This window comes from Caretta caretta, chromosome 13 (genome assembly GCF_965140235.1).
Source record: "Caretta caretta isolate rCarCar2 chromosome 13, rCarCar1.hap1, whole genome shotgun sequence".
Lineage (NCBI taxonomy): Eukaryota > Metazoa > Chordata > Testudines > Cheloniidae > Caretta > Caretta caretta.
Genome location: NC_134218.1, coordinates 25,523,530 through 25,546,354, shown reverse-complemented (window position 1 = coordinate 25,546,354; position 22,825 = coordinate 25,523,530). Strand labels below are relative to the sequence as shown.

The 22,825-nt window shown below is 55.6% G+C and overlaps 1 protein-coding gene across 4 annotated transcripts in view; it reads right to left on the bottom strand.

The window, feature by feature from the left end:
* The window catches only part of EPB41L1 (erythrocyte membrane protein band 4.1 like 1), a 152,008-nt gene that overhangs the window by 52,543 nt on the left and 76,640 nt on the right, over positions 1 to 22,825 (bottom strand). For all 4 annotated transcript variants that reach the window (XM_075118827.1, XM_075118826.1, XM_075118824.1 and 1 more), the window contains exons 3-4: positions 6,765 to 6,973; positions 2,007 to 2,171 (exon numbers count right to left, since the gene is read on the bottom strand). In XM_075118827.1, coding sequence (XP_074974928.1) covers positions 2,007 to 2,171; positions 6,765 to 6,953 — 354 coding nt within the window. In that variant the 5' untranslated portion in view covers positions 6,954 to 6,973. The remainder of the gene's footprint in view (positions 1 to 2,006; positions 2,172 to 6,764; positions 6,974 to 22,825) is intronic.

Sequence of the window (22,825 nt, the reverse complement as noted above, 5' to 3'; positions counted from 1 at the left end):
CAGCTCTAGAAGAAGGCGGCTAAATACTCTAAAAAATCAGGTCCCAGGTGCCGGAAATTGGACACCCAAAATGAGTGGGTACCTTTGACTTTAATATCTTTATGCTTCAGTTATCCATCCATAAAACAGGGATAATCCCCCCTCGTCTTAAAGGGGAGTTGTGAAGATACATTCATTAATGTTTGTGAAGCACTCAGATACTGTAGTGATGAGCAGCATAAAAAAGCCCCTGTGGAAACTTAATTCTGGCTTCCGACCAGGGTTGGAACGGTGGTAGTCAGCGAGGTCTGGGGCCACACATTGAAGAATGAGGAGAAAACAAACCATGGAAGAGCTGCTCACTAAGGCTACGTCTACACTTTGGGCTTATCAAACTAGCGTGAGCCTAAACAGCAGTGTAGTCTCAGGTAACGGCGGTGGAGGCATGGCTTAGCTGTGCTGGGTATATACCCACCAGTTTCAGGCAGGTTTATACGTGGCTATGCCATGCCTCGACTGCTGCTGCCGCCGATGCTACTGCAGGTACAGTTATTTATTCTCCCGCTAGCTCAATGAGAGCTAGTGCGACTCTGTGTACATGGGCAGGGAATCACACCCCTAGCTTGCAGTGCATATGGCAGCCTGAGCATCCTCCATTCTGTGCACTGGGTGAGGCAGGGGTCCTGTGGATGTGATCATGTCATTAAAGACTCCATCAGAATGCATCTGCATGAAAGGGATAAATTAAGGCTGCATAGGTAACCTTAACTCTGGCATTTCCTGACTTCTGAATGCTTGACTTTGCAACCTTACTAACGTTCCTTTACTGTAGTTTTGTGTGTGTGTGAGCACATATAGGCGTGTCTGTCTACCAGTGTGAGTGACTGTGAGCGTGTGTCTGCTTGCATCTGCCTGTCACACGTTTCTCTTTCCCTCTTTCTCTCCTGAGTCCAGTCCCTGTTTCCATTTTATACCTCCCCTGACAGCCGCACAAGCACCATTAATTTGTTCATCTGACACTGCAGTGTTGTGAGAGGAAGGAGGCCCCTTTACCGCGCCCTGCTGCAGCTCGGCAGTCACCTCCTTCCCAGACCACGAAGGCTGCCATGCTGCAGTGCAAGGACTGGCCCTGTTACACAGCCTGAGGAGTGGCCCAAAGCCAGGGCCTGTCTAGACCTCTCGCCTTGAGAACTGCTGCCATGTCGGAGGTGCAGGGTCCTGGATTCAGCCAGCTGCTGGCCGACAGCGGAGAGCAGCCTCCCCGTCCCGCGCAGCCTCCCGTCTCCTCTCACACAGCTACGGGGCGGAGACGGCTGCACCTGAGTCCCGCTGAGCTGCCAGAGCCATTTCTCTGGTCCAAAGCAGGTGGGCCTCCCGCTATAAAACCAAAGAAGTCGCAGATTACAAAGCCAGGAAGACCTGCTGGGATCGTCTAGCCCAGGGGTGGCCAAACTTACTGACCCACCGAGCTGCATCCAACAATCTTCAGAAGTTTGAGAGCCAGAGCACACCTGCTGGGAGTCGGGGATTCAGCCCCTTGGGAGGCACCTGCCAGGGCTTGGGGTTTCAGCCCTGCTCCTGCTAAAGCCCCGAGCCCCAGCAGGCACACCCTGTAGGGCTGAAGCCCTGAGACCCACCTCCCCGCTTGGCAGAAGCCCCTATCTCACCACCCTACTGCAAGGCAGAGATCCTGAGCTCCCCACAAGAGCCGCACTTTAACTGTAAAAGAGCCGCATGTGGTTCCCGAGGTCTAGCCTGAGCTCCTGTGTGTCACAGGCCCTAGGACTTCCCTGAATTAAATCCTGTGTGAACTAGTGCCTCTCTTTTAGAAAAATGTCCAATCTTCATTTAGAATTTGCCAGTGACAGAGAATCCCCCACAGCCCCAGGTAAGCTGGTCCAGTGGTTGGTTACCTTCCTTTTAAGGGTGAGAAAGGGGGCGATGGCCAAGCAGAGCCAGGCGGGGAGGCGAGACGGGGTGACACAGACAGACACACAGGGTTCAGGCAACACACCCCAGTCACTCACCTCCACTTCACACTCATACTCGGAGGCGTCGAGCAGGGTCACCCTGCAGATGGCGCTCTTGAGCTTCTTGGCAATTTTCTGGGGGGATTTCTGGGTCTTGCTGGGCGTGGTTTTCTCCGACAGCCCGTCTGTTTCGCTGTAGTCCTTCTCCTCCAAATCCATGCCCTGGAGGATGAGAAACGCGTGTTACCCTCCTACACCCGCGTGGGGGTCCAGCCGGTGCACCCTGCCCTGTCACAAGGGAGCCGTGGGGTTTGGGAGCTATCTCAGGATGAGGCATGCTGGGCCAGTGGGGAGCAGAAGGGGTGGGAGCCGCATTGTCCTCAAACTGGCTGATCCAAAGAGACCCCTCTGGCTTTGGCCTGCACTGAGGGGCATGGGGGGGATCCCTGTGGGGAGAGAGGAGGGTGGGAAAACCAGGCAAGGGTGGAAGGAATCCCTCCCTCCTGGGGCCCCTCAGTGAAGTGGGAGCTGGTGGGAGAGACCGCGAGCGACCCCTCCCTCCCTGCGCAGGAGGTGAGGGCAGCACTAGGGGAGTCCCTGCTGCCCTCCCGGTGCTGGGCTGCGGCTCTCGTTGGCACATTCCAGAGACGAGGCATTTTCAAAGCCCAGCCTGTTCACCACCACAGCGTGTGCACCTCCCACCCCCGTGCACGGCCCCACCCTCTTTCACCAGACTGCCAGTCGCTGAACTCTCTGCAGGGTGTCACCACCTAGCTCTGGGCCTGGGGGCCTGTGCTACTGGAGGGCTGTAAAGAGGCAGGTGCTGAGCGCCATCCGGCTCTACAGAGCACCTGCCCTCACAGGAGATGAGCTAGCTGGAGCATAGCATGATAATGCCAGCAGGTGCCAGCCCAGCTTCGTCCTGCCTGTGCTCTGGCCCTGGGGGATTGGAAGCACAGCCTCTGAAGGATGAATCCGGCTGTCACCTCCTGATATCGGCGGTTGAGATATACCGTGGAGGGACCCTCAGCGCACAGCCTGCTCCCTGGATTTTCCAAGAGATTTCCCCTGTCTCCCTGCATACCATGGAGCATCGTGGCGGGGCTGTAGGCAGCAAAGGAAGGTGGAGACCTGGGCCAGCCGGAAGCCTCTCCCATACACCAGTGTTGATCAGAATGCAGCCCTCAGCCCACTGGCACTCGATACACAATAATGCCTGCCAGCAAATCAGTGCTTCCTGGGGCTTGGGTCACGGCTGCCTGACGCTCCCCAAAGTAATGCACTGAGCGGCCCACAGAGCCCTCTGCTGAAAGGATAGGATCTGTCTGCCCCACAGCAGCTGAAAAGACACCACTCTCCCCCTGCTGGGACTCTGGGTACCAAGCTCAGGCTCAGCAGCCCGGCACACCCAGAACTCCCTACAAGGACAACATGCAGGAACGGTTTCTCCGAGCAGCTGCACAGCAGGTGACCCTGAGAGGTGAATGGCGCAGTAGCATCGTGAGCTCCCATTTCTCCTTCCCAGATGGGGATTCAGGTCCCAGTCAAGTCCTTGCTGCCCACATCACGAGACGAGGGAGGAAGCCAGACCAGTGCTCTCTGCTGAACAGACTTCAAGCCCTGCTCTAGGGCAGATTTCAAACGGAAGCGAGCTTGGTGGGCTTCTCAGCCTACTCTCTCCTTGTCCACGTGGGCCAGGGAGCTTTCCTCTCACCTCCCAGTCTGGGCAAGGCAGACCGATAGGGCAGGGGTGGAGGCGCTTTTGTCACCGCTGCCCATGCTGTGCCTCTGTGGCTAAGGGGGTCAGGCAAGACTCTCACACCACCCCGAGAAGAAACTTTTTCCTCCCCTGTGTTTTCCTCCCCTTCTCGGCCTTAAGCAGCTTCCAAGGCCCAGCCAACCAGCCCAGGGCAAGCAGTGAGGGCCTCGCCACGTGGCCGCAGGAAGTGAGGACTGTCATGGAGCTGGCAAGGGACCACAGAAGCTCTGACTGCCCTTGCACCAGCTGCCTCTGCTCACCAGTGACCAACAGCTCTTTGCAATCACCTGCATTAGATGTTTTCTGAGCCGACAGTCAAACCCTTTTGCTGTTGATCTCGGTCATTCTAGCACAGAGAGGCTCTTGGTCACAGCCCTGTAAGTCTGGGGTGGGCTGGAGTCGGCCCAGGATGGCAACAGTGTGACCAAGAGAACAACGTGGCCTGTGGCCAAGCACAGAAGACAGGATTGTGGAGACTGATTCTCCTGTGGGTCTAAATGGCTTTTTCTTGGCAGCTGGTGCCTAGCATGCACTGTGCATCCCCTCCACCAGCTGCAATTAGCAGCTATCCTGGGTTTGCTTCAATTATTTATCGGCTTGGAAATACTGTTCACAATTTCCCCCTGGGCAGGGTATGGACTGTCCCTTTCCACTGCATCAGGAAAGGCCTTACCTCCTCTGGCGATACAACTTCCCTAGCCATGATAACTTTGACTCATCGGCCTGCTTAGATGTTGCCTCTAACAAGCTAAGACTCCCCATCCTAGCTCACAGATTCCAAGTCCCCTTGTCAGGTCATCACAGTTCCCTCTGGTCCTTTCCCCCAAGAAGCGCCCCAGGGTATGTCTATACTGCAAGGCACAGTGGGGCTGCAGCTTGGGCAGAGATACCCCCCCAGCTTTACCCACACTAGCGCAGCTCAGCCTGGTAGGGCAGAGGCTGCGGCACAGGCTTCGACACCATGAACACGTCCCTAGGGTTCGGGGGGGGCTTGTACAGCGTCTCTGGGCAACGGTGGTTTGAAATCTCACTCCTATCTCTTTGTGCATTGGCGGAGGCATGGGACTTTCTTTCTGGTCCCTTTGGGAGTTATTTTCCAGAGGCAAAGGAAAGGAGCTCGGTCTGGGGACTAGAGAAGGGGTAGCGGCTCAACGTGCTGAGTTACAGGTAGCGGAGCTCTCTGTCGGCAGGTTAACAAGCGCGGAGGGAGGCTATGCAGCACTTTCGGACACGAGGAATCCTGCAGCCAAATGAAACTGCAGGATTATTTCGGTCTCTGACGAGCCAGGCTTCATTCTTCCATCCGGAGTATTTGTCTGGCTGACAAACAGGGTCAGAAAAGTGACCCTGGGAAATGACACCTGTGAGCTCCACATTTGTTCTCCATCACAGGCTTCCTCACTGAGCTGTCTCGCTCTGCGAGTAGGGGCATGATGGTATTGCCGGCAGTTCAGCCATGTGTGATAGAAACAGAGCTCTGCCCCGCCTGCTTCAGACACCAGCCTGGCACTGCAGATCCTTGCTTGGGGATTTGGCTGGGAGCAGGGTTGGTGGCGGGAGAGGTGGGATCATCTGGAGCTCCCTCCTCCACAGCTAAACAGGCTTCACCAAGGGGTCTGAGGATTTGTTCTCAGTAAACCTCTCCCAGAGAAGCCCTCGTCTGTGTGCATGAGAAGAATGGGCTTGTCTGAGGAGATACTGGGTCAGCTCCCACTTCTGGTGCTGCTCTGGCAGCTCAGAGCAGCAGGAGGGAATCCCCCAAAGACACGCAGTGAGATAGCTGCTCCACCCCACTCCCTCCTTTCCACGCTAGTAGAGAGGTGTCTAGGGCGGGGCTGGAGAACACAGGACTTCTACAGCAGCACAGGTTAGAGCAGCCCTTAGGCAGCTTTGAGCTTGGCCAGGGACTGCATCAGTTCATTGAGGCACATGGCTACTTGCCTCCCTCAGCCCCTGACCCTGTGGCTGGGTGGGGACCTTGGCAGCTGCTCAGTTGCACTCTGTTTCCTGCATGGTCAGGTTGCTTTGGGCTCCCAGCGTTGCTCCTCGCTCTCTGCCAGGAGCTCTCAAAGCCAGGACCCAGCACTGGGCAAGACCAGGTCCTGGGGGAGTCGCTCCTGCTCTGCTCAGGAGGTGGATGGAGATTGTTCTGCTACTCTAATGGGGAAGGGAACAGAGGGCAAGCTGAGTTTGTAAAATGATGCCGATCGTGCAGAGCCCTGCAGCGCTAGCCCCTTGTAGGGTGGCCTGGGGTGGGCTCCCCACCCACTGAACAGGCCCCAGCCACTCCAGCCTGGATCTATCCCATTATAGAGCTTGGAGAGCCAAAGCAAAGGCAGCTGGTCTGGGCAGGGGCACAGACCGACTTGGCACACATCAGCTTCTGGACCACTCTCCGAACTCTCTTCAGGGCAGATAAGCAAGAGGGTGTGGGCTATACACGCAGGGGGACCCAGTGCCACCAGCCTGCCCTGATGTGTGGGTGTCTCCTAGACATGCACTTCCTGGAGTGGGTCTGAGCCCCGGCACAATATGGCAGACAGCAGGCAGAGGCTGATGAGCGGAGATCCTGGGGGTCAGCTCCAGGCTGCATGGTATCTCTGTGTGCAATGGCTGGATGGATCCACTGGGCACTGCCCAATGGCAAATGGAGCAGCTGGCTTGTGTGAAGTTAATAATACCACTGCTCACATCCTCAGTGCCATCCTGGTGGCTGAGGTGCAGAGGGGCTCGGGGAGACAGAAAGCCCATCCACGCCCAGTGGGTCTAATCACACTCTGCAACGAAACTGCCTTTATTGGCAAGAGGGAAGGGGCCAGATGATGCCAGCCGTGGAGACCAAAGGCCTCCACAGAACAGGAGCAACGTAGGAAGGCTTTTCCCTGCCTGCCCTGAGAGCCCCCTCTCCATCTCCATCCCCTCCCTCTGCTGAGAGTGGCCACCGATAGGGTGGGCTCCTGCCCACTGGGACCAGGCAGCATCCTACCCAATACCGAGCGCTCAGTCCCACGGGTCCGAGCAACTGACTAGCACTCCCCGGCCCGCCACCCACTCACCGGCTCTGCACTTTTGGAGTCGGCCTGGGCTCTGGGCTTCTCGTTGGCCTCAGCTTCCCGGTTGTCGGCCGTGGGGCCGGGGCCAGTAGTCACTGTGGTTGGGCTGGTTGCCGCTGCCTCCAGCTGCTGCTGTGGGGGCTCCTCCTGGGCATTCTTCACCTCTGAGTCTGGGCCCGTCTCTGTCGTCATGGTGACTAATTATTCTGCAGCTGCATAGGTAAGGAGAGGAGAGGCGAGGAGAGAGAGGGGGAATTAAATGCCATCCTGGCCTTTGAAACAATCTCCCCAGAGTCTGTGGGAAGGCACACACCCAGCAGCGTTCCAGGCACTAATGATCGCTTGGTAACAGACACGCAAGGGCTTCCAAACTTGATGATACTTTGCATGCTGAACGAGCCTCCTGTCTGGGCACCCCAACAGCAGCCCCGCAAGACCCCAATCCCAATGGGCCCTGCCAGGCTCAGCCTCTCCATGGAGCTGGGCAATCACAGCCATACCCTTGATTGGTTACCAGCCCACAGTGCGGCCAGATGATCACACTCACCAGCGCACTCCCTCCTTCCTTTAGCAGCTGATCCTGGAGATCAGTTCTGCAGGGAAGGACGGGGAGACGGGGAGACCCTCAGCCAGCATGCAATGTGCAAGGGTTGGGTACATCTGACCAGTGCAGGGCCCTGCTGACTTGTTAGTCACTTGGAATAGGAAGAAGAACCTGAGCTGAAAGGGACTCTAGGACTAGACCCTGGCTCGGGGAGAACCTGCGCTGGATTCCTGTGCCCTCCTGCAATGGGCTCTGGGACCAGCCCCTGGCTCGGGGAGAACCTGCGCTGGATTCCTGTGCCCTCCTGCAATGGGCTCTGGGACCAGCCCCTGGCTCGGGGAGAACCTGCACTGGATTCCTGTGCCCTCCTGCAATGGGCTCTGGGACCAGCCCCTGGCTCGGGGAGAACCTGTGCTGGATTCCTGTGCCCTCCTGCAATGGACTCTCCATGGCCCTGTCCACAACCAGGTTTCCGTGACATCCTCCCACATTGCTGTAGCACCGGTGCAGCTGGTGGCGCGAGCCCCTGGGGGAAGCACCAACAGAGGCTGCTGGCAGCAGCGTCATTGATGGGTGTCCTGTCCAGGTGCTAGAGTGGTGGTGGGAGAATGTCACGGAGCCCTTGGGGCAGACGCAGCCAGCGGGCCCGCAGGTGGCTGAGGGAGGGCCATGAGGCACAGCCCATATGGGACCCCCACCTGGACAGGAATAGGAGGACTTGGCCACGTGACATCCAAGCTTTCCACTCCCCTGAGCTGGAGACAGAGAAGCCATGTGGTGATTAGCTATCAAAAGCAGGCACTGCCTGTCCCTGAGCCCTGAATTTACAGCATCAGGCCTAATGCCGCCTGTCCATTGTCAGGAAGGCTTAGCGAGATGGCAAACGCAACTGCACACAGCGATGGGGATTAACATCTTGGAGCGTCAAGCCAGCAGCAGCCACCCAAATGATCAGTGTCGCTAACAGGTCCCCCACACTAGGGCCCTCGTCTCCAATATAGCCAGCACTGCGGGGGTCACAGCTCCCGGGGCCATCAGATCCAGCTGCCCTGCTGAGAGATGCTCCCACCCACCGTGCCTCAGATCTACCACAATACAAGGGCCCCCCAAATGAAACCACTTCCCAAGCCCACCCCCATGGATTCTTCTCTCCCTCCATCCCAAGCAACACAGAGCAACCCAGCAGGCGGGAGACGGGCAGAAATCTGCCTGAGCCCTGCCGCAGTTTCACCCTCAAGTTCCCTCCAACCCGCAGACATGGATCCCAAGGATCAAAGGACTCAGTCTTAATCTGCCATGGGCAACATTGGACTTTTCATTTAGCGAAATCAGGGGGCCAGTTTCAGGCATTTCCTGAGAACGATCCCTACAAACGGAGCCCAAACCAAGGCTCAGGGCAACTGGGCCCAAATCCTGGGCCACACAACAAGCAAGATGCCCCAGCTGGCCGGCTGCCGGTCACGTCAGCACATGGGGAGTATCTTAACTAGTGGGATTGCCTAAAAATGCCCAGAACGCCAGGACCACCTTTCTCAATGGGGGTGGCTGCAGCCCCTTCCCAAAGGGGGCTCTGACGCCCTGGGAACTAAAAGGGTAAGTCACCAGTCTGGAAGGATCAAAGGGGAGGGTGGGATTTCAAACTCAAAGCTAATAATCCAATAGATTCAGTAGGAAGCAACTTCAGCCCCACAGCTATTCGGGGCACTGACCTGGCCCAGGGCCCACGCGGTGCCGTGTTCCAACTGAGCCTGCACAAGGCATCTTCCATAGCAAATTCATATTCCCCCCAACATGCAGTAAAGAAAAGCCCCCAGGGCTCCAGTCAGTCCGACCCAGATGCACAATCACAGTGTACCTTGCGTTCACTGCTGTCTGACCTCCACCGCGAGATAGTCCCCCTGCAGCATTGGGCTCCGTGAAATGACGTGCATGGGGGCACAGGGCCAGTCTATACAAGAGGCAGCTGTGCGCCCCTGTGGTCCCTCCTACCCTGGCAACAATTTAAATCACTCTGGGAGGAGGGAGAAGGCTTGCACTTATGACTCCTGTCTGCAGGACCCTGGGAGCCAGGGCCAGACACCCAGGAATGGGGTGCCTACGCTGACCATGCTTTGGCTTTGTGTTCAGGCCTCTAATCTCAGTGACAGGGAGCAGCAAGTCTCCCAGCCCCTTGGCTTTCGTTTCGCTGGTCTCCCTAAGTCACTGTAGCTCCGCAGCAGAGCTGCGCAGCAAAGCACTCAACAGGAGTCTCCCTAAGGCAGCAGCGAGAGGGCCCATCTGGGCTGGCCCCCATCCAGCCTAGGTCCAGCTCTCCTCAGTGCAGCTGAGGGAGACAGAAGCAGAGATCTCCTGTACCTCTCCCAAGAGGTCGTGCAATGACAAGATTTGAATAACCAAATCGTTATCTGTGTTCGTGCAACTACCTACGGGGATCAGGAAACCACGCAGCCTTGCTCTGAAATGCAGCCCCAGCCCTACTCCTTAACAAGCTCTTGCAGGGCTGACTTCCACAGGCTCGCTACACCCTGCAGGAAAACCTGCTGCTTTTTAGCCGGCTGCCTTTTAAAGGTGACCGGAAGAAAACAAGGCCTGACTTGTTTCATGATGAGGTTTTTGATTTGGGTTGGTTTTTAATTTTGGAAAGCTCAACTCTTGTCTTTCTCCTTTTTGCTGGAGGGCTCCTTGGAAAACCGGAGAATGAGTGGGATTCCGACTTGGCCAGAGAGTGACATTCTGAGCCAAAGGGAGGGAAGGGGGAGAATTTTTAGTCAGACTGTTTAAAACTCACTTTGCTGACACCTATTTAATTCAAACACCTGACACGCAGCTAGGAAAAGGCTCTCTGTGTGAGAGAATCGCCGGCCCCCAGCTCCTTCATCAGAGGCCTGAGGATCTGCCACTGCTCCAGCAACAGAGAAGGAGGGCAACACACGGTAGTTTGATCTTTCTAGGTAAATCCGGGGGAGGGGATGTCACGGAGTCCCCGGGTGATGCTCTGGAACTGCTCCCTACGAAGCCAGTCAGGACTCTGGGGAAGTCTCCTTTCTGTGAGCAGACTGTCTGCAGGACACACAGCTCACACAGGTTCGACCTTCCTGGGTCTGACCTCGGAGCATTCAGCATCCTCTGCCCCTCCGTGCGCTTTGCACAGCGAGTCCACCCAGGCGGGGTCCTGGGGAAGCCAGAGGGTCCTGCACCCCAACTCCACAGTCAGACGTGACTCTCAGCCAGCCAGGAAAACAGAGGTTTATTAGATGACAGGAACATGGTCTAACACAGAGCTTGTAGGTGCAGAGAACAGGACCCCTCAGCTGAGTCCATTTTGGGGGGCAGTGAACCAGACAACCATGTCTGCACTTCACTCCATGTCCCCAGCCAGCCCCAAACTGCCTCCCCCTCCAGCCTCTCCTCCTCTGGGCTTTGTTCCTTTCTGGGCCAGGAGGCCACCTGATTCCTTTGTTCTCCAACCCTTTAGCTCTCACCTTGCAGGGGGGAAGGGCCCAGGCCATCAGTTGCCAGGAAACAGGGTGTTGGCCATTTTCTGTGTCCAGACCCCTGCACATACCTGCCCTCTAGGGCTCTGCAACAATCATACACCCTTATCCTACCACCTAGATACTTAAGAACTGCATAGGGGAAACTGAGGCACCCCCACAATATTCAGAGGAAACATTAAGAACAGTCCTGCTTCGTCACAGGGGCATTTTTAAAAGCCTCTTTCTATGGCATGAAGAAGTGAAACACAAAACAAAGAAACAAAACCAGCGCTGTGCCACTGACCGGACTTTTAATGGCCCACTCGGAAGTGCCGACCAGAGCCACCAGGGTCCCTTTTCGACCCCGTGTTCCTGTCGAAAACCAGATGCCTGGCAACCCTACTGGTTGTAAAGGTCATGATGGGAGTGCCAGGTGCTGAGTTCAGCTGAGAGTCTGGCCCCTCCGTACCGTCCCTCTTAAAGAGACAACTGGTGCAAGAGGAAGGGGGAGGAGGGGGCGTTTGTATTCAGTGATTCCACCTGAGGCCACATACAAGTCCATTAATAGCAAAACTAACAATGGTGCTTTTCACTCTCACCTGAGGATCTCAAAGTGCTTTCCAAGGTGGCTAAGCATCATCTTGCAGAGTTTGCAAATGGGGAAACCGAGGCACAGGGCAGTCTAGGGCCTGCTGCTGTTCTTATGAAACCCAATGACAAAGCCTCCCTGGACTGAAGGGGGAGCACGACTGGGTGCTTGAAGGGCCTGGCTAAGTTCACATGACGAGTTGGTGGCAGGTCTGGTTAGGTTTCTTGACTCCTAGCCTTGCGCCAAACCACTGGGCCACAGGGCCCAAAACCATGCTTGTAACAGAAAAAGGGCCCACCCAGTGCTCCGTTATAACAATGCAGCATGATGCTACAAAGCCCACGTGCACTGATAAAGTTGGAAAGGGAGCCCTGGGTGCGTACACATCCTGGTGATTGGTGAAAGCAGCAGGTGGCTGGCATAGACCCGTGGGGCTGACCCTGTCCTGTGGTTTTACTGGAAAGTGCCAAAGGCAGCCATATGTATGGGGCACTGGCCACCATTCCAAACTCCTCATCTGTCATTCTGAAGCAGTTGCCAGTGTCTCCCAGACTGAGGATAGGAAGATGCCATGGTTACATCAAGGACCAGGGAAGGGAAGGTTGCATTTTAACAGTGCCTGAACCTGGAAACATTCCTTCTAGATTCCAGCTCTTCTGTAGGTTCCTAAACCCTTACTCAGCTTGGTGCAGGAAGCAGCGTTAGACTCAAATAGAGGCTAAGTGCATGGCAAGGCAGAGCAGTATGACCTGGTGCAGACAGCGTGAGCCAAGGGGAATGGAGGGCCCTCGGAGAGCATATGGGATCTATCACTAGGGCCCATGGTGGGAGATCTCCTTTAGCTCGAGTGAGAGGCTTATGCTTTTGGAGCTGAAGGCCCAGACTGCTAGTCCAAGCTCCATGTGTGTCTTATCTGCATGCAGGGGTTCATATCTCTGTTCCCTTGAAGGGGGCTCTCTGAGCTAGCCCAGGGCTCACCCTGAACGGGCTTTGCACTGGACTCTGCAGCAGCTGCTGTGCAGACAGACTGGGGCTCTAACAGGTCATTCCCATGGGGGAGCTGAGTCAAAACCCCTCAATAATTAAAAACCAAAGCAGTGATCTGAGAGCATCAGGCCAGGCCCGTGATGTAAGGGGCAGAGACCAAGCCATGAAACACTGATGAAACATCTGCAGGCATGACAGGTGAAATGCACTCGGCCCCATCAGCAAAGGTACATGGATCTCCAAGCACCCATTAGCCTCCCACCGGGGGGCTGGGCTTGGGGTATCCAGAGCAGGGCGCTGGTCCTCATTCTCTGAGGGGAAGCAGGACACCTTGAAACACCTACCATGGTAAATCAGATATAAATTCCATCCCCGCCCCCAGCTGTTTGGGCAAGAAACCTCCTTACACATTCCCTACTTTGACCCTGGTCTCCCCACCCCCTTCTGAGGGATAGGCGGTAGGTTGCACACGGCATGCTGGGTTAACAGGCACGGTGACATGGGCCATCTGCTAGCAAACCCAGCTTCTTAGCCCCAGCCAGTCCTGGACACATCCCTGCACTGCATCAGGGGGTAGCCGATGGTACTCAGGATGAGCCCCATTGAGCCGTGCCCTAGGGGACAACCAGTGCCTCACACCTTTTGGAACACACCTTCCCAGCAAAACTCAGACCCTGTCTACAGTGGAACTTCGATCCCTGGCGTAGTGGCATCGGGGAAATCACGTCCACACTAGGTGCTAGCAATGGTGCAGCTAAGCCAGTGTCTGCTGCCATGGCCTACAGCAGAAGCCTCCAGAAGGTCAGGTTAGGGCAAGCACTCAACTCCCAAGAAGTTCAGGCAGCAGGCAGAATTGCTTCCTATTCACCATGGTTCCATTCCTACTCAAGCCTCAAATACGGCCCAACCCATGAAAGCAGATCACTATCGCACCCAGCCCTTTCACCATCCGAGACTGGTGACATGAACTGCATGGTCTGGACCATGCTCTGTCCAAACCATCAGTGGGTGCTACCGTGCGCCATGATTGGCTGTTTCTGCTCAGGAGGGATCCAAGACTGGAATAGCAGGGGGCTGCAGGGGCAGGTTTGGGTGCATCAGCAGAGCTGAGCAGAGGCCCAGCTCTGGGGATGGGTAGCAATGACGCGCCTTAGCAGGGCTCCACATGCACTTGTGGGTACCCCGGGCTAGAAGAGTGGGGGAGGCGGATGGAGGGGGCAGAGCCGAGTGGGGAAGATTTGATCCCCATGGTGTGATAGTCAGCACAGTCCTGTCTCTTCAGCTCCAAGCTTTCCCAGCACAATCCCCAAAGGGGCTGTAGGTCAGGCCTGAGCGTGCTGTGCTGCCCCTTCTGTGTGCCACCCCATCTTCAAACCACCCTTCGCCCAAAGGCTAGATCTGTGAGCCTTTAAACCATCCTCCCCCATGAGGGAGGGAAAGGGGGAGGGGAAGGACAGGACAAAAAGACAGAGTGACTTGATCAATGCCTCCTGGCTGCCACCCCGACCAGCTGAGCTAAACTAGCCAACAACTTCTCCCTGCCACACCGAGGCCCCACTCCAGCTCCCCCAGCTCTGTGTGTTTTGGCTGTCTCTGCCCAGGGAGATGACACTGCTGCTTCTGGAAGGCTCCCGGCTGTGCAAAGGGGGTTCTGGAACATACTGTGCCGCGCCCCCCATTTCCTCCATGCTCTCTCACCTTCTCTGTCAATCCCTCCTTCCAGCCCTTTGCTCTTGCTCCCTCGCTCTCCCTGGCTTTTCTTCTCCTCGCTCCCTGGGCTTCTGCCTTTCCCTGGCTCTCCCCTCTCTCCTGTCCTTCCACCCTCCCACCTCCCACTGTCTGTTCCCTTGCCCAGAGCCCGTGCGGCTCACAGGCAAGCAGGGCTGTGTGGAGCTTTAATCACCAAAGTTCAAATGAAAGAGAATCCATGTAACAGCATTGTCCCAGCTCATCTTCTGAGCACTCACGGGGCAGGCCCTGCCAGCGGGAGACACGGACCGTTTTCTGTCTGCAGCAAAGCTGAGCCTCTAGGTTTCACCCCCTCACCGTCCAGCACATACACAGACAGACAGACAGACACCAATAACAACCCTCCCTGGGCAGGAAAGACTGCTTATTTTTACTAAAACATTTACCGTGCTCCCATCTCTGCCTCTCCAAGCTCTGCCCCGCCCCAAGGATTTCTCATGCGCTCCAAGGCCTGTCCTGATTTCCCTCCCTGAAATGTCCCTACGCACCCATGTCAAATACTGACAGGCATGATAACATGTCTGGCCTCTAAGGGCATGTCTCCACCGCAGTGACACACCCGGGGCTGGCCCGTAGCAGCTGGCTTGGACTGTGGGGATGTAAAATTGTGGTGCAGGCCGAGCCTGAGCTCTGGGCCCCCAGACGGGGGAAGGGTCTCAGAGCCCAGACTCCAGCACAAGCCCGAATGTCTACACTGCAATTGTACAGCCCTGCGGCCCAAGCCCGAGTCAGCTTCCATGGGCCAGCCCAGGGTGTGTGTTTGCAGGGTAGACATACCCTAAGAGTACAGCCTTGAAAACGGTGACCCTTTTATGTCCAGGAAAGCTATTTTGGGTTAGGGGGGTTCTTCTGAAAACAATGATTAGTTCTATTTCATTGTGTCCCTTGCCTGTCTGGGCCGTCGATAACATTGCCCCTGGGCCTTATCTCTGGAGCGATATGAAATACAGTCCCCAAACTCCCCAAGCCCTTTCTGAAATTGCTGTTCTATAATATATGTGGCACCCAGAGGACACAGGACAGGGGACGTCATAGGATAGTATAAGTAATTGTTCGTATTCTGGTAGCACCTAGAGAACACTACACCTGACCCCTTCACTGTCCATAGTCCAGTACGCGCACTGCACAGATCATCTTCTGCAGGGAGAGCGAGGGATTTCAGGGTGCCCATTACCAGCCCACATCAAGCACCTCTACAGTATCCCCTACTGTCCTCCTTCTACCCCTGCTGAGTCTGGAGCAGATGTGACTGCCTCTGTGGCTGGTGTTCCTGCTGCATGCCCCACACTGACTCCTGCAGGGAGGGGCAGGTACTGCAGCTGCCGGGAGCACTCTGTGCACACCAATACGCCATTCCCGATAAGGCTGGCACATGCTGGGAGAGAGCTGAATTCTTACTCTACGTTGAACCACATCCTCTGTGCTGTTCATGCTGTGGATTCAAATTCCGTACTGACGGCTGACAGGCAGCAGAGTTTATTTCTGGTCGTCAGAACTCCTGAAGCCGAGCCGTGGAACAGAGTGTGCACCTGGCCTGCTCCCCACCTGGCTGCAGGGCTGTGAGCACATTCACGTGTTTCCCACCCCCAAAGGGAACGTATTTCCTTCAGAGGCCAGTGCTACTGCAGAGGAGATCTTCGCAGGGCACAAAAGCCTGCCAACAGAGAATTGCCCAGAGCTGGCATGTCAGAGCCTTCAGAAATGGCAAACATCACAACTATTCTGAGCACTCCTCTGCCTGAAGTAAATTCTGAGCACTCCTCTGCCTGCATTCCCCCATTCCTCCTCTTCTCCCCTGCAAACCCTGCCTCCTCTCCAGCCTACCTAGCAGCTCCCCTCACAAGCTCCCAAAAAATAAAGGCCGACTGGATTGTCTGGTGAGTTTCTGTCAACGTCTGGGCCAGCGAAGCGGTGAGACAAAGCACAGTTATACAGCTCCCCCAAACCTGGCACCTCCTGGCTCGTGGCTCTGGTGGGGGGCATCACAAAGGAGCAATAGCTATGCAGGAGCCCCCACCTACTCCAGTCCCTGCTTCTCCCAACAGGAGTCACTGGAGGAAATATCAAAGCACCCACTCAAGGCAAAATCCTCTCTCCTGCTACCTCCACACTGCAGCCCAGGCTGCCTGCCCCCTAGAATCCCCCTTGGCACCTGCTCCCAACCTCGCCCCCTTGCCTGGATCTGTCCGAGACCAGACTGATTAAATATTGATGTGACAAGGGGGGGTGGCAGAGGAAGTTGTGGTCTGTGCCGTGCAGGCTGGGCACCCCTCCATTGGCAAACATGCCGCACAGAGCAGGGCTGCCCCTCCGAGCCAGCACACAACCAACCGGGGTGCCCAGAGCCAGGTTCCCCGGAGCACCCCAGCATTGGAAGGCAGGAGTGGAAAGAAAGAGTGCTCATCTCCCTGAAGGGGGGAAATCTCCTCCCTACAGTCCACACGGTGCCTCTAAGCCCCTCTCCCTCCTTCCCAACATGTCCCACGAGACAGCCCCTCCTTTCCCGCACTCCCATCTGCCTGCCCGAGCCATGCCCCTCCCTTTCAGCGCTACCCATCCTGTGCCCCCAGCACTGTGCCCAGCCTCCTCTGCGGGCTGCAAAACTGGCGCTGTGTCCCCACCTCACAGCCATGTTGTTCATAAATAATGAGTGTCTGGCTTTTATCAGCTCCCTTCACTGCAGGCTCAGCCATAAAACATGGAGAGCCTCTGTGGCGGAGACGCCGATGGCTGGCAGAATCCAGCAAGCTGCAATCCAGGGCTCAGGCACACCCCACCCAGCACAGCGCAGCACGCTCAGGTGGTGTGGAGGGTCTCAGATAACCGGGGGATGAATCTGCACAGGGCTAGCATTGTTATCTTCTGTATTCCAGCCATGGCACGTAGCCCCGACTCCAATCACGGACCCAGGGTTCTGGGCCCTGTGTGCACACATGGTAAAGAGACAGCTCCAGCCCCAGAGAGCTTGCAACTAAATAGATAAGACAGAAAGAGGATGCGACTTACCCAAGATCATACAGCAAATCTGGGAACAGAATCCAGCTTTCCTGCCTCTCAGGCCTGTGCCCTGCCCTCTAGACCCCATTGCCACTCAGAATAAATGGCCCCCTGCATGTTCTGCATGAGGCTGGACAGAGCCTGGCTTACCACATCCTAGTGGGTACAATAATGCCAGGCAATAATCCCCACCACAGTTCCAAGCACTGAACAGCATTAGGATTAGGGATGAGGTTAGGGTTAGACTGTTTCCTGGGTCCCTTCCTATGGCACCTCATGGCTACATAGTTGCATCGTCTCCTCCTCTGCTCAGCAAAGATCTTCTAGCATCAGGCAGCACATGGCACAGACATGGTGGGGCATTCAGCATGAGGGCTTCTCTAGCCATAGCTGTATCGACACAAACAAGACCCAGTCCTAACCTAGGGTTGCATGGCATGGCAGGGCAGATGCCAATGCTTGGCAGCTGAGCGAGGTTCTTGTGGGGTTTGGCAACATGCTCCATAGGCATCCTCAGTAACATGTCACACTGCCATGGCCCTTCTGTCCTCTAAGTACTGACATGGCCCCATCACCATCGGATCAGAGCACCAGGGCAGCACACTCAGTTGGTGAGGCGAGGTCATGGTTGGGGTCCTCCTGCTGGTGCAAACACTGCACAGGTATAAGCCAAAGCAGCCAGAGGCATCTTTAAAGTACATGCTCAGTGGTAGTGAAAATCACTGGGCAGCGTGGGTGACATGGACTCTCTGTACCCGATCCCGCCTTACTCTTTGGCTCAATTTGTGCTTTTAGCTTTGGAGATGCCTGGCTCACTCCCCAGCCGGGGTTAATATGGCAGCAACCAGCACTTTCTTGCCTTCTGCTGCACGTGACACTCATATGCCATCCAGATACTGGGAAGGGGGGGATGCCTTCGCTGGGGTTTTTGTCCTTATCAGCTCTCACTCTGTATCATCAGACCCCAGCTTGAACAGCCGCATTTCTCTCACAACATCACTGTCTCTGCCAGGTAGCCAGGGTACATGTGCAAGGGCCGTTACTCCATGGCCGGAGTAATCTGTGCTAACACAGCTACAATGGAGCAGGCTGGATTCCAGTCTAGCTTGGGAGTCACCAACAGTGACTTGGCTAATTTTGCAGGGCAGAGTCCTTGTTGGTGGTGAGGGAACCCTGCTGGAATCTCAGACGCCAGACTTGGTTTGCAGAGCTAGAAACTCAGGGGAAAGCCCCAACCTTTCACCTGTGAAAACCAAGCAGATCTGATGTGGAGTCCCTGGGAGAGGATACAGATGAAAGCCATGCTGCCATTTTACAGAGCAGGGCCGTGCTGTGCAGCGTTTGGCTGGTCTCATGAGCTTCTTCACAGAGTTCACCTTACTGCTCCCTCCCCCACCGAATCATCCTCCTCCTCCAGCTAGATCTTTCTTCCTCCCTCTGCCCGACTCCCTGCATGGCCCTCTCCCCACAGAGGGCCCCTTTGGTGATGCTCTGTGCTGACATCACACAGCCATACAGTGCGTGTTTCCAAACAATCCGATAGGCAGGAATGTCCCAGCTGGAAACGATCCCAGCTTGGGTTTGGCCTGTCCAAGCAATCCTACTAATATTGACGTGTCCTGGCCTAACAACGGCGACAGCAAGACGGTGCGCCACGGCACGCCACCCTCGATGGTGCCTGCTGGGCTGCGGGAATCTTCAGAAACACAAACACCCTCCACGTGTTGTTCCCAAAGGGGAGGAGCTGCAGCCACCTACCTGCAAGGCCCTGAACTGAAGGAGTCTGTCCCTGGGATGGGCCTTCACTGTACCCCTCTAGTACCCTCGTCCTTGAGTGATAGTGGAGCCCTCATGTGCTGGAGTGACAGCTGGGCCCTCCCTCTTCTCCCACTCATTCCCTGCCCTGGTAGAGTTACCCCCACCTTCTCTCCTGTCCCTTTTGGGCTCGGCTATTTCTTTTCCTTGTCAGCTTTTTTCTTTCCTGTATGGGCTGGGGGTTTTTTAATCCTGGTTTCTTTCCCGTCTGCTGGCTCCTTCGCCCCCAGACACGGGCACGGGTCTGCAGTGCAGGCAGACTAGATCCTATATATCGGATATATATATCATGGAGCTTCCTTCATCCTCAGGTCCTTCTCTGCCAGGACCCCTCCCACTCAGCTCTGCTATACCCCAGGCAGGGTAGCACAGCTCTAGTACAATGCACATCTTGCTGTAGGTGGCCGCGCCTGGCCAAGGTTCCTCTGAGCAGCCAGTGCGGAGGTTGCACCATCTATGTACATTTCTAGCTTAGCCAAATGCTTATACGAGGCCCATCAGGATGACTCTCGGCACCCCCAGCTGGCCCCAATTTGACCTGTCGGAGCAGGGAGAAGGCAGGAGCCAGGCTCACTTCCCGCAGGTGAGGATCTGGCCCCAGGTACGTGTCTGAAAGCTCTCGGCACGGGGCAGGCAGAGACAGGACAGCACAGGTAAAGACACTCCTTCTCTAACCATATTGAATCCTCCTGGACCACCCTTCCATTAGATCCGACACCGCTCCCCTCTCCCAGCATGGGTGCAGACCCCTGACTGCAACGCTGCTCCCCCTTGTTGGTGGTGAGGGCAGGGTGCTGGGAGGCCATGCTGATGGGCGAACACTTCCCTGTCTGCCGTAAAGCAGAGTTCCAGGAGGGCGCCATTGTGAGTGAGTCAAAGTGGGGTGTGGGAGACCCAGGCAGATTGATCAGACCCCCTCTCCTCTAGTCGCTTCCCCCCAGAGCGGGAGGCACAGCACCCCAGGGTCTATCCTGAAGAGGAAAGAATTCCTTTCCCTCAGATGTCCGAATCCTGAACCTACCTCACCCCTGCTTTACAAGCCCTAGGATCAGACACTGACTCTGCCCAAAAGACCCAGCACCCTAACAGACCTGAGCCGGCAGGAGCCAGTGAGGGTGTGGAGAAATGGCTGGAGGTGGGGGACACCAGTGTGGGAGGGCTACATGGTGGGCCCACCTCTGCTCTCAGTTACATCACTGTTTGGGGTCAGGGTGAATAATCAGGTGAATATGAGGCTGTGGTCAAAAGGGCTATAGCATCCTTGGATGCATAAACAGGGGAATCTCGAGCAGAAGCAGAGAGGTTATTTGATCTTTGAATTTGGCCTCTGGTGTGATCGCTGCTAGCATACTGTGTCCAGTTCTGGAGCCCACAAGTCAAGAAGGATGTTGATAAATTGGAGAGGGTTCAGAGAAGAGCCATGAGAATGCTTAAAGGATTGGAAAACCTGCCTTCTAGTGATAAACTAAATAGATTGAACTCCTAGAGTTTAACAAAGACAAGATTAACGGGTAATGTACCTACATAGGGGACAAATATTTAATAATGGGCTCTTCAGTCTAGCAGAAGAAGCATAGCATGAGCCAATGGATGGAAGTTGAAGCTGGACAAATTCAGATTGGAAAGGAGATGTACATTTTTAATGGTGAGAGTAATTAACCATTGAACACTTTGCAAAGGGTCATGGTGGATTCTCTAGCACTGAAAATGTTCCCATCAGGATTTGCTGTTTTGCAAAAACATCTGCTGTAGGAATTTGGGGCAGGTCTCTGGCCTGTGTTACACAGGTGGTCAGATTAGACGATCCAGGTCCCTTCTGGCCTTGGAATTGACAAAAAATCTGCAGTAACGAGAGGAAGGATGCTCCAGTGATAGGCACAATGGTCTAAGAATGGGGAAACCTGTGTTCAATTCCCTCCTCTACCACAGACTTCTGGTGTGACCTTGGCCTAGTCACTTAGCTTTCCTAGGCCCCAGTTCCCCATCTATACAATGGGATAATAGCACTGCCCTGCTTCCCGGGGGTGCTGGGAGAAGAGAGACATTACAAATTGCAAGATGCTCAGCTACCACAGTGACGGGGCTATATAAGTACCACAGATTCACACCACATTGGGGTAACCCTAATGACTTCAGTGGAGTTAATGAGACCAGATTCCAGCCCCAGGGAAGCAGTGGGTTTGAAGGAGAAGGGAATGCGCCCTCAGCAAACAGGAAGAGGAAGCCTGCTATGAACACCGGGGCAGCACAGTAGATGCATCCCCATATATCGCACCAGTGATTGAGCTGGGATGGTCCCAGCCAAGGGCCAACGGAACAACGCTCTTGGAGCTAGGGATAGCAGAAAAATGCTCATGGAGACCACAGAGGAGAAGGAACCAGGACATCCCCAGCCATGTGCTTAGAACCAGGCAAAAGAGTTTGGGGAAGGGGACCATCTCCCTGGCTCCCACCAAAGAACAAACATGGCGGTATCCTCCCAGGAGCTTTGTTACCATAGATACCAATTCCCCAGCCGGCACACGTACGTGGCCTGCACACACAATCCCATTATGCCAAGAGGAAATCACTCTATGACCAGCTCTACCTGCCTCCCGTGCCTGCTCCTGAGGGCCAATTGTGCTGTTGAAGGCAGGTCACAGGGACAAGAGGAGATGCAAAGCAGAGACACAGCATTGGACTCTATAGCCGCTAATCCACACAGGAGGAATCTAACCAATGTTCCACTCAGGTTACTGGGTTTGGTTTGGTTTTTCCTTTGCAAAAAACCGTGAACAAGGGCAGCCGCTGTGCTGGAGGGTAAGGCCCTGCTCCCCACCTGAGTGCCCCACATGCTGCCATTCCTCCTCTTACCAGTGCCATAGCTGCCCTATATGCCTGTCAGAATATGGGCATCTACCCATCTAACTTGGTAAGACCCCACCATGAACAGATACTGCCCCAGCTCATCCATTCTCTGCTGGGTCTGTCAGAACCAGGCCCCAGGGATCCATCCCACCAGCCCATCCATTCTCTCCTGGGTCTGTCAGAACCAGGCCCCACTTCTTTCCTCATCTGAAGCCTTGGGTTTCTCTCGCTCCAGTCTGGCCACACTTCCACTCCACTGGCTGTGCTGAAGACTCTCCTGATTGACAGCGGTGAGAGTAAGTGGGGAAATCATGCAGCGACTCAGGCCAGCCCCCATACTTGTTCCCATGCAATAAGTTACATCTGGCTCTAAACATTTTGAAAGCCAGTCTCCCGGGGTGGGATGAGACTCAGCTGATATAGGCTGGGGAGACAGCAAGGCTGTGGCAGGCTGGGAGCAAGAAGTGTCCCAGGGAAAGGGTCACCACTGGTAAGTCTGTACCCGTGATGCCTAACTAACAATTTCCCAAGCCTCCAGGGGTATCTGCAGCAGCTGTAGCATGCCCAGTCCCACCTCCCGTCCCTCACTCTGGCCCGGGAGGGCCCAACTCTGCCCTGCACTGCATCAGCATGCAGGAGGAAGTGAGTCAGAGGTGGGCCGCAGGTCACCCCTGCCCGGCCGCTGAGCCCAACATCTCCCTAGATCCTTGTGCTGCTTGTTCAGCCCCAGCATGTCTGAGCAGCCCTGAGGCTGCCCTAACTTGCCCCTGACAGGCAGTATGCTATAGGAATGCCCCAGTCATGCCCCTAGCACAAGGCCTGCGTAGAGGGCTCCTGCAAGGCACAGAGCCAGCTCCTAACTGACTAATGTGGAAGGATTCAGTTAGAGGTACAAGCATCAGGTTAGACCCCCTGGAACCAGCAGGGTTCTTCCAGGCAGCTACGCTGAGGGCCGAGAGCCCTCAGTACAGATAAAGTGCTGACAGCAAGCCAGGGGCTCTATACTCAGGTGCGTGGTGAGGGTCACTCAGAGGGGGTGCTAAGCCCCACATGCTCCCTG